Genomic DNA, 12,467 nt, shown 5'->3' with positions numbered 1-12,467 from the left:
GGGAAATTTTCATTTAGCTTTAACAAGTACTTAAAACTCTAGAATACTAAACTTTAAATTCTTAAATTTTACTTTTGCTTTACTAGGTAATAGAGCTCTTGAAAAATCTAAAAAAACAGTGCATATATATACATGGATTTTTGGTCATAAACTAGTGAATATCATAAAGGTTCTTACACATGAAATTTTAAATAAACAAACTACCTGCTATTTTAATAACTGGGGTGAACTCTAGCTTTCTAAACTATAAAATGAAATTATTATACTATAACACTTTAAGACAGTAAGTCATTATAATATAGGTACAATTTTTGCTCTAATATAGTATCATAAAAATAAAATTGGAGCATGTTATTTTTCACTTATTTTAAAACATGCTAAGCAATATGCTATACCAACAATATGCACTTCTGAAATTCTGTTTCTTTTTCAGATAAAAGTTAGGATCTCTTTCTGACTGCTCCCTCATTAAATTGAGCATGTAAAACAGCCAAGGAAACAGGGTAGTTTCCTCATTAAATGTTCTAGTGTTATGAAATTGTTGTGGCTACTGCAGTCTTGGGATTTTTTGTTGTTGTTGATCAGGCATTATAATTGTTAACAAGTGGACTAATGCATAGATTTTATTTAATTTTAGAAACTGACAAAAGTCTTATGATTTTGTGCAATGCTGTTAGTTTGCTCAGCTCTTTCCTGTCACACATAATGGCAACTACTAATTATTTTCACCTGCATTCACAGTTTAAATGTTGTCTAAGTATACTTTAAATCCAGAAGGAGAGTGAAAGGAAATTTTCAGGATTTTTTTTTAAAGAGATTTAGCTAATGTTGTCTGTCCTCAGGACATTTCTATACTTGCAGAGATAAGGCTCTAACCCACGATATTGTTATATATATATATGTATAACAAGAGAGACTTCTTAACCAATTAGGTTCATTTTAAAATTAGTACCATAATTCAGTTTTTTTCTATCTCTATTTTTCTTTCATTTTGCATGTTTATAGCTACTTAGCTACTGTATTATATTTTAAAATAAACTTCAGTTGTCTTAGACATCAATTTTTAGAATAACATTCATTGGCCACTACATAGTTTAATTTTCTAATTAAATGTTTAATTTTAATTAGTTTTAGCAATATTAAAGTATCATAGCAATATAAGGAACAAATTTCTTCCTTTAAAAGTAAAAATTAAGGTGATATTGAGATATATTTCAACTCATATTTGGAGGCAATCATTTCAATTAGTTTTAGATAATTCTTATTTGGAATACATATTAATGTAATACCTTTTTATTTCCTAGTCATCATAGGTAGGAAATTTTTCATATATTGATTTTTTTTTAATCATGTGTAAGTACTTTTCCTTATTCTATACATTATACTCTATGTACTATACAAGAATGTGTTTCTCTTTGCAAGGCTCGTGTACCACCAATATGAGTATTATAATAATAATCTGAAAGAATACATAATTATTCTACTGTTATGTTATTAGTAAGTTAACATAAGTAAATAAATTATGTACATAAATATCCCATATATCCAGATACCTAACATTATAAGAATAATACATAACTAATTCTACCTCCTGAACATTCAGTTTCTAAGGAGATGTTATATCTTCTATGATCAAGAAGTTAAGTACAACTTTACAACTGAAGTTATAAAATGAAATAGAAGGAAGAGGGGTGATTTTTCATTTATATCCAGCAAGTTCAGATCATCAAACAGGCCAACAGCTAGAGGACACAGCAGTATCCTGGGAAAGTAGCTGAATCTATTTTTCAGTACATGGACTGAAAATACACACTTTCATCCCAGTTCCCACTCCAAAGCTTAATTAAAAGGTATGCTTGCTGCTAACTGAAACTGGAAACTAGCTTCTTCACCATTAACCACAGTTTTTAATAATAAATCCACCTTAAATAAACACACCATAAAAAGCTCATCTAACATCCTTCAAAAAAAATCTCCCTCTACCTGTCAGTCCATGGAAAGCCATTACAGATATGAAATATTTGTATTTTCTATGCATAGTTGTGTTTTTAAATGCATATTTATGTTTACTTTTCATGTAATTAAATAGAATATATGCCCACCCATAAAACTAATATTAGAAGATCCTTGTGAAGCAATTTTACAAATAAACCACATGAAAGTGTTAGTAGTATTACTTTATCCCCTTCCTTCTCTCCCTCATGATCTCATTTATTGTAAAATTCTTCATCTCATAAAAATCAAGTAATTTGGGCTTCCCTGGTGGCGCAGTGGTTGAGAGTCCGCCTGCCGATGCAGGGGACACGGGTTCGTGCCCCGATCCCGGAAGATCCCACATGCCGCGGAGCGGCTGGGCCCGCGAGCCATGGCCGCGGAGCCTGTGTGTCCGGAGCCTGTGCTCCACAACGGGAGAGGCCATAGCAGTGAGAGGCCCGCGTACAGCAAAAAAAAAAAAAAAAAAAAAAAAAAAAAAATCAAGTAATTAGAGTAAATATCAATTACTCAAGGATATATAACATCAACAGAGAAGACTGATTTTCTAAGGAACAGAGATTGTATGATAATCACTGTTGTAGACTTAGAACCTAGCATAATGCCTGACACAGGGAGATTCTTAATATGTGACTGTTGAGTGACTTATTTTTTTAACTTTGAGATAAACCGTAATGAATAGAAATTACTTTCAAATAAATGGTACATAAATATATTATGAGAATTGAGCAACAGTACTTGTTACATGTTACCATATAACAAATGTGTTTTTAAAGTTTTTCTAATTAATTTTGGATCTAATTTTAAGAAAACAGAAAATTTTCCTGCCAGACTTGGAAAGAGACTGGAAACCCTTCACTGGATCATATATTCTGGGAGGGAAAGTTCTCCTTGAATTCTTATATATGGTAAGTACACTGCCTATCAAATAGTAGGCCTCTGATAAATATCTGTTTGAAGAACGAATGTTTTCACTCAGTTCTAGAATATTTATCATTGAAAACAAAATTGTATATCCCTAAGAAGTCAATGTTTACTGAAAGGAAATCACTATAAAATATCAATAGTATTCTCCAGAACATTCTAAGCACTAAAGTAAAATATAAGATTTACTATGTTTGAATATGTATATTTAAGAATATTTAGAAATGTTTAAATGAAGCATTTCCAGAGTATGAATTTTCTAAATATATACAAAGTATATATGACTAAGTTAGGAATTCTTATGCTTCTCTCTATTTAATGATTACATTCATATATTATTATTATAATGCAACACACTGTAATGAATAATAACTGGTCAGGGAAATTTTTTTAATTACATGCAATATACTGTCGTTTAGTGGAGAGCCTAATAGTTTCTTCCCTCATCTTAAGATCTCATTTTCTGGATCTGTTATAGGCTTTCTGAACGTGTATTTATTTCTCTTCATTGAAACAAAATGCAGAGATAAAAGAAGACTAATAGTAAATATGTGAAACATGCTTATTTGATATCTAGTATCACTTATATTTTTGTTTTCAGTTACAGTAATCTGATCATAACAAAGATGAACAAAATTGGTGCATAAGCCAAACTTCCAAATATTGCTCTATATTTTAATAGACTCTGTTGGATTACCATATTGCTTTGTGAAGATGTCTCCACCCATGTGTGCCATTATCCACTGACAACAAACGACTATATATGGAAAGTTATCATGTCAAATATGCATTAAAAAATTTCATTTGTTGATCCAATATGAGTGTACAATGTTATGTACAATGGTTTGACAATGGTTTGAAATAGTAAAACTGTTAAGATTATATTTTAAATCATAGTCTGAGCTGAATATAGTGGAAAGTGGGCCTCACCCCCCCCCTTCCTATCCTCTGTCAATTATCAAGTGTTATAAGCAAGGTCATTTTTACGGGGAGTAATGGAAAATTTTTTCAGCGCTTTGGAAAAAAAGTGATATAAATGTTGAATATCTACATTTATTTTTCTGTAATGATAAGATGATCCCATAATCCTAACTCCAAAATGTATCTCAAATCCATCTTCTTCTCCCCATCTCACTACCACCACTCTAGCCAGGCCACCATATCCCACCCCCACCCCCCCAGATAACTGCAACAGACTCCTAATTCTACTCTTGTCATCTTCCAATCATCTCTTTGCTCACTAGCCATAATGCTCTTAAAATGAAAAATGGTTAAAATCTCTCAATAGCTTCCCATTTTACCTAGGATAATATTAAAACCCAGTTCCTTTCCATGGCTTGTTTTCTTCTCTGTGGTATCTGGTTCCTCACTATCTTTCAAACCTTACTTTGTGCTAAATCTCTTCCTTGCTCAGTAAGGTCCAGTCACACTGGACTTATTTCTTCAAACGTGTCAAGCTCATTTCCCTTCAAGGTCACTGACCAGGCAATTCCCTTTACCTAGAATGCACTTCTTCCCATTCTGTACAATTAGCTCTTTCTCATCCTTGAGAATGTGGCTTACATATCACCTCCCAGATAGGCCTTTCCAACCATCACATTTAAAATAGCAGGTCCCTCCTCTTATTTGCTCAGTGCCTGTATTCTTTCCTGCACAGCATATAGTTTCATTTACTTAAATATTATTTTGTCAGTCTCCCTTACTAGAAAATAAATTCCATGAGGGCATTTATAAAGTCTGCCTTACTTATTCTTTTTCTCTTCATCATCTAAATATTAAACTCAAAAACACAGTACTCAATAAAATAAGGCAAAAGTAGAGGTAATATAATTTCCATTTTTTAAAGAACTAATGTCAGTCTAATGAAATTGCAAGTTGATCAGAACACTATAGATGTAGTATATTAAATTATGTTGCACAATTTTTATATGTATGATATAATATATACAATATTTATTTAAAAATAACACTGTGGATGTATAAACAATTTAATCCTTCTGTACAAATTTAGTTTGATTACATGATTGACAAAGTACACTGAACAAAGTCAATCCCTTTTCATTACTTAACTGTATGTACTGATCTCCACCATATTTATACTCCCAAGAAATGTTGAGTCAAGGACACAATGAAGAAATTTCTATTACTTTTGGGGTTCAGTTGACTATGTACACTGTAAAATAAGATCTGTTCTCTCACCATTTAGGACAAATAAAATATATAGTCAGAAGTACTCATGTGTGTGAAAAGAGAAGAATGAAAGAGAAAGATTGAGATATGGTGCTTGTCATAGGGAAAGAGGATTGGTAGAAGGAAATACAAGAAATGTATGATGCCTTTTGCACTTAAGTTATTTATACCAGTAGTGATTAGTGAAGAAGGGACTTTCAACTCTAGTATTTTTCTCAATATTTAATTTTGTAACATAAAAGTAATACAAATTCCTTATTAGAAAAGTTGAAAATATTAAAAATGTAAAAAGATGTTATTTAACCACTAATTTTAGATATATATTTTCCCCTTGGGAAAATCTCAATTAAAACTGCTTTATTCATGTTATTCCTAGTTTGAAGAAGAGATCCTTAAAGAACACTGTATAATTTTTGTGTAAGAAAAAATTTTTAGATATAGTGTTATCCCAAACCCAGAGCAAACAACATTTAGATGATCAATGCATATCAATGACATTTTATATTTCTATTTTAAACACTAATCATAATGACTAATTACACAATGGCTTATTTCAATTTGTAAATGTATAATAAAATTGCATTCTAGGTTGTTTTTATACTTATGGTAAACAAGAAAACATGTGATTACAATCTGCACCTTTACAACTATAAATAGTTTATCTCTGAAAATAAATTTTATATAAGTGAAAGGTCTTTTAGAAATATTCTTTATAAATCATTCAGTTTTCCTTATTTAACACAACGTTAAATATTTTCAGTAAAGTTCACTCTTGACCTTTCTGAAAATATTTCAATTCCTCCCCTTCAATAAATATTAGAACAACAGACTTATAGCTTGTGAACAATACTTATGGAAGTTCAACTAATTTGGGGCTATGAATTTTATTAAGCAGATATTTTTCTGCTCAGCTATGTTCACCTGTATTTACACACAACTTAGTGTATTTTACACTCAATTCATTCAAATTAATAAATTCAATGAAACTAATGACTCAGACTACTGTTTTCCTTGTTTATTTCATTTGTCACTGAATTTCCTGGGTGGAGGAGAAAGATCAATTCACACAATCTTGGTAGTAAAACGAGCTCACTAGACTCTCATATTCAAACCATATTTTGATTTAATATATTATTTGAGTATTGATTATTTTTGGAAACATGAGTCACACCCTGAGAGATGCATCAACTCTTAGACTAAAGCAGAGTAATCTCTGAATTAATGGATCCCTGGTGGCTACTAACCACTGTTATTGATACACCTGGTTACTTACATATGAAACAAGATTGTATTTTATATTCTCCTAAGTTTCCTACTAGTACGGAAATAAAAGTTTACATATATTAAGAGGGTAAAATCTATTATTTTTACATAAAAATTACCAACACGAAATAAATACTATGGTTTTAAATAGAGGGAAAACTAATGGAATAAGAGAAATCTGAGTACAAATCACGCTTTCACTTACTTAATCAGATGAAGTGATCTAGGAAGCAACACTACTTTTTGATGGATTCAAGGAGGTTTGAGTAACAGGAAGAGAAAGTCAAACTGATTTGTCTTTATAGTGCAGAGCTTCACAGCAGTTAAAAAAAAACAAGAGAAGAGATGCTTCCTGTACTCAAGTTACTCTTAGCACCATCTTAAGCACCAGGTTAAAAATGAGGTAGTTCACTTTTTTGATCGTTTTACTATGCCTACGTATGGAAAACTAGGAAATGGGAAGAGGGTGATTCCTTCATTCAACCATGAAAGATTTTATATGATTTGGTAAAAATAGATAAATAACATTAAAAAGTTTACCTTGTGAATATACTTAATGAGAAGGCAAATTAAATAAAAATGAAATTTTACCCTCCAAAACAAATTTTAAAAATAAAATATGAATTCCATTAGCTCTTAGGATGAAAAGTTACTAAGAAAATGAATACGATATCCTTAAAATTAACTCTTCATCATATTACTGATGTTTATTATTATGTGTAAAAAAATCTGATTTATATTTTACATTAATATTTCTATATTGTGTACATACTATAATAATTCTGTAATACCTCATGTTTTCAATGTTTACAAATTGGTAAGATATGTTGATTCATGTCATCTATTTATGAAGCTACAAATAAGAAAATATCCCCCAAGTGTTCATAAAAATAACATTTTGAAGTTCCACATTTTATTAACTATTAGCGTGATGATTTCAGTATTCAAAACTCATCTCAAAGTATTATAAGGCATAATTTCTAATCATTATGACTTTAGGCTGTAAAAAGCATTTTAAAAGGAATCATTTGTGTCTGATGAAAAAAATCTGAGCATATTTTCTCTATAATCTTCTGTTGAAGAACTTCTCTAAATTTTACTCAACTTAGCCTTTAGGCACTATATTACCCAAGTGTAATGCATAGCCTGTGTTTTTAGCATGTTAGTACAAGTTCAAATTAAGAGTTTTAGGAGACTACCTTTAATTACCTTATTTGTTGGGTAAACTGAGTAATACTGACACTGTTAAGCTAACTTATAAAAACATACATAAATTACATATAATTGGTAAATATTTTAGGTAAAATGTCTTTTAAAAGTATGAGAAAGTCATGAAAATAGATAAATAAAAATTACTGCAAGAGGTTAACAAACAACTCCTCTATGTCCTTAAATTTAATATGAATATCTGAAAGGTCATATTTTAACATTTGACACATTTTGGTAGAATGGCACTTTAGTCATGTGAAGAGTCTAACATGTGTTTTATTTATGTTGGTATCCTCAGGGCCTTGGATAGTTACCAGCACTTAATGAAAAAATATATGTTGATTTAGGGAAATGATTGCAAGGAAATAACTGTTAAAATATCTCTAGTAAACTTGACTTCAAAGTATACATCTCTTTAGTAGCCCTAGACACATTTGGTACAACATAAATGTCTGATCTTCCAATTATTAAAAATTTCCTCTCTTCTTTCAATAAAAAGATCAAATAATTACATGTTATTTTTAACAATCTTCTATTTTCAGGGGTCGATTAAGTAACTACCCCTTTGATATTTAAGGCCAATATTCCTTGAAAACAAATAAGGGATGTGTGTGAAGGTATACACCGCCATAGGAGAGTATGGCACTATAGTTGGTGCTCATATGATACATCCTTACAGGCACGATGGTTGTGTAGGATTTTCAAATTGACATATGCATTTGTGATTGCAACTTGGCAGGTCAAAAAAAAAAAGAGAAAAAATTAGAAAAACATGTCAAAAGTACCAGTTGTATAAATAAGAACAATTGAATATTGATTCTGAATAATTCTAACAAATTGGTCATACATGTTGATAACAAAAAAGACGGCTGTGTTGTTTTGCCTTCTCTCTCAACCTTCTCACCCTCGCAAAAACAGTGCACACTTTCATGTCATCTGACCTCCATTTATATATCTGCAAATTATTTCGAAGCCTTATATGTTGAATCGTAACTACAATTGAAGTTTTATATTTGAAGTATTTGTAAAAGTGTGACATTACCAGGTAACATTGGTAGCCATCACAGTGCCAGTGAGAGCATCAAGCCAGGTACATGCTGGAAAACTTTTATGGTTGTTCATCTCTTAGTCTAGGAGGATTTAGATTATGCAGGTGATGTTTTTTATAGATCCTTAAATATTCATAGCAGAAATCCAATGAGATATGTCTCATAAAGATTGTTGGATAGAAGGCAAGAAAATGTTCAAAAATTCTCAGTGCTTTCCATTCAGTAAACCTCACTTTCACTTTTCACACACTATTCATCTTCACTTTACCACTTTACCTGACTTTATAAATAGGATATTCACAACTTGTTAATTCACACCTAACACTTATCCCCTGGCCCCTTCGGGCATCTGGGCTAGAAATAATTCGGAATAATTTCCAACAAGTCTACGTTCGGTCTGGATGGGATAAAGGGGTTGCAGCTGGGCGAGGGCGGCTTAGTTTACCGAAGGCAAAAGGTTGGTATTTGGCCAGAGGCTACAGCGAGAGCAATCTGCTTTCTTGAAGGCATGTGGAAGATACCTACATGTTACCGTGCTGTGAGCGACCGCAGAGAACCAGAAGTCTCCATTAAGCCTGTGCCACGGAGCCTGACCTCCAGCGCAGACCGCGCAGCGGGGAGCGGGCCCGCAGCCGCCAGGGCTGGGACCCAACTGCTGCTGATGCTCATGCATCCGTTTAAAGACATTTGGAAGCAGAAGGGACCGGAATTCGTGAGGTCGCCGGCCCCGGCCGATGTGGACAGGGCGCTCTGGGGAGGGGACATCCTCTACCCCCTCGTGTAGAGAGCCCGGAGAAGCCTACCCCGGGACGAAGTTACCTGCAGGAGGCGACCAACGCACCGGTCCTCAGAGCACCCTCCTCCTCCCGCCCCCTCTCGCTTCTGCGCCCCGTCCCTTACCTTGGTTGTTGGAGACGTGACTGCAGTCGCCCGGCCAAGCTGTCAGCAGAGGTAAGAAGAAACCAAATTGCAAAAGAAATTCCCGGACTTCGCTGCCCCCCATGGCTCTCCCCGGCTCTCTTCTCCCCCTTAAAGAGAAGTGGCAGCAACGCAGCCAGGTGTTCCGCGTAGGGTACGGGTCCCGGTCCACGTCTTCTTCCTCCTCCTCTTCCTCCTCCACCCGGCCCACAGAGGGTGTCCCGGGGCGCCCCCCGCTCGAGGCCCCGGGGGCAGGGCACGAAGGTCCAGGCTGCCCAGGGGCAGGCGCAGCTGCTTCGGAGGAGGACGCTGCCTGAGGCGCCAGGGAGCTCCTGGCGGCTGTAGGCGAGCGGAATTGCATCCACCACCGTGTCCCGCTCGCGCGAGGACTATTCCCTTGGGCCCGGGAGAGCGTGCGCGCAGGAGCTAGCTCGGGCTGTAGTTTGGGGGAGGGGAACGCGGGGGCGGGGAAGGGCGCCTCACGGCCGGAAGCGGGGGAGTGACGAGGACCAGGTGCGGCGGGCAGCTCCTGCAGCTCTGACGGCCCGAGCGCCTCTCCGGACTGAAGTGGGCACTTGCAGAACCAAAAGCAAGGAGGGCACAGCAGCTGTGAAGCGGGCGGGGGCCGCGGGAACTTTCCTCCGGCCAGTGCGGCGCGAGCCGAACGACTGAAGAGGCTCCGCGGGGCCACGAGCTGTCCGAGCGAGTTACCGAGCTGCGCCCTCAGCCCCTCGCCTAGGTGGCGACGGCAGCGAGCCGCAGAGCAGACACTTCCAGCTCGGCCGCGTCTGCGCCGCGCTTCGGCCTCGACAACCGCTTCCCGGGCATCTCTGAGGCCGCACTTAGTCCCCCAAGCACTTTGCTCCCCATTTCGCGGAAGCAGCGTCCAGCGTTTTAGGGCTAGTCAGCTCCCAACACGGCTACCCGCGACTTCTCTACATTTCTGCCGCCAGAGGGGAGCGAATGCTGTGGGCAAGCGCGCCGGGTCCGGGATGAGCTTGGCGGTGGCGGACCAGCCTGACCACTCCTCAGCGCGGGTCGCCCAAACTTGCCCAGTAGGGCGAGAGCCTCAGCTTTGCGGCCACCTCCGCTGCTGGTCCTAGGAGAGCGAAGGAAGAGAGCAAGCAGCAGAGGAGAGTCACATCAGGCTGGATAGGGACGGGTGCCTGGCACCAGGGCTCACTGAGGTCTTCTTGTCGCCGTGCGGCCGTGACTTCTCAGTGGAGGTCACGAGCATTGTCGCAGCCGTGGGCTCTGGGATTCCGGGGGCCCGGAGCGCCTGCAGCGTGGCGGCGTCGGACCTCGCGCTCAGAGAACCCACGGGCTGAGCGGTGCGTGGCCACATCCACAGCGGCGCCGAGTGCCTGCGAGTGAACAGTTCTCTCCGCGCACCCTCAAGCCGCCCCCTCGCGGCGCCCACTCCCTCCCAGCGCTCGGGTCGGTGGGAAGCCGCGGCGGCCCGCTGCCTGACGGGACTACGCCGCCCTCGCCCCCCAAGGTTGGGAGTGGGGGGCGGGCAACACAGGTGCTAACAGGGTGGGGCCTCAGCGCGCTTGGCCCTCACTCTCTCGCCCCGCGGCCTAGGTGGGCCTAGAGGGCAAAGCTCGAGCTGCGAGCGCAGCTGAGCTCCGCCAAGCCCCGCGCTCTGCCCTCCTGACAGGCGCCGCTCGGATGCTGCCAGTTCGGCGCTAGAGGGGGTTAGTCGACAACAAAAATGCCTCCGCTCCTCTCAGGTGGAAGAGGCTCATCACGCGGAAGAAGGAATGCGCTCAGGCTATACTTAACGCGTTTGTGAAGGGTGCGCCAATCAACCCGTGTCACTAGCGTGGGGGTTCTGTAATACTTTTTCGCTGTTATTAGTATCATCGTTTTCTTTCTTGAAAAGATTTAGGGTATTACAGTCGAGTGAGGTCGAAAAGCCCTCCTCAAAACTCATCAGAATGTTTTGAAGAAAAATTTATGGCAATGGAGAAAAGTGAACCGAGAAGAGAAACAGCGGTATTGTAAAGAGTAGAGGGTATTTTCCTTTCATAGGGCACAGTGGCGAGAGGGAAATGGCACAGTGGCGAGATTTGGGGAAGGAGTAAATGAAGGAGCAAAGGGTTGGCATTCGACGCTTACAGAATTCTGGAGGAGGAAGCAGCCTTCCGTTCGACGCGTTTCAGCGCTGCTATGTTTGTGTCACATACAGTAGAAGTGGTTTCAGTTATTGCATTATAGTCAGTTGGCGGCAAAGAGAAGGAGAGCAAAAGATGCCGCACGTCTAAGTCAGCTACAAAAAGAGAAATGTGAAATGCCAGTGATTTTGAGACTGAGGAAGTTTTCCGATTGGTGACTGTGCTTCCACTTTCATTAGGAATTCAACACTGCCTCTCTTTAAACGTGTCCACGCTAATTTAAATGTATGCAAATCACTTCTGAAAAGATAACCAAGTATGGAGTTTATATATTAGTATTTAAAGGAGTAAAATCTGATTTTGCTACTCATTACCACTCTTACAGATATTGACTGGTCAATATCATTTGCAATATGCTTTTGCAAAGTCAGTTTACAATTTATAAACTGTAAAATTAAAAGACTACGTTATAATATAAATCATTATGCTTAAATAAGAGTTCTTAAAAGCGTTTGATGATTCAATATACTAATGTTTTGATTCGAAATAATCTTATTTACTGTCAAAGAATATCTTTTCATGACCTTTTTATAATTAAATTTGAATTCCTTATGTTTAAATGTTTAAATTCACTTACAGTGGATAGTTTTATAGATGTCATTAACAGCTCACTAAGAGAAAAATTTTGGCCAAAGAAGACACTCCTTATAAATGCCAAAAATATGTTATATTCTGTTAAACTGAAGGAATGTATAATACTATTTATTAACTTAGAAATGTAAACTATGTTAATCTATTTCTAAAC

General features: G+C 37.9%; 1 protein-coding gene across 2 annotated transcripts in view; it reads right to left on the bottom strand.

Annotated features, from left to right (window-relative positions):
* Positions 1 to 9,906, bottom strand: part of EPHA6 (EPH receptor A6) — an 856,224-nt gene extending 846,318 nt beyond the window's left edge. For both annotated transcript variants that reach the window (XM_060098637.1, XM_060098638.1), the window contains exon 1: positions 9,528 to 9,906. In XM_060098637.1, coding sequence (XP_059954620.1) covers positions 9,528 to 9,906 — 379 coding nt within the window. The remainder of the gene's footprint in view (positions 1 to 9,527) is intronic.
* Positions 9,907 to 12,467: the final 2,561 nt, after the last annotated feature.

This window comes from Mesoplodon densirostris, chromosome 5 (genome assembly GCF_025265405.1).
Source record: "Mesoplodon densirostris isolate mMesDen1 chromosome 5, mMesDen1 primary haplotype, whole genome shotgun sequence".
Classification (NCBI taxonomy): Eukaryota; Metazoa; Chordata; class Mammalia; order Artiodactyla; family Ziphiidae; genus Mesoplodon; species Mesoplodon densirostris.
Note: the sequence above shows the minus strand (reverse complement) of the source record. Positions and strands in the feature narration are given on the sequence as shown.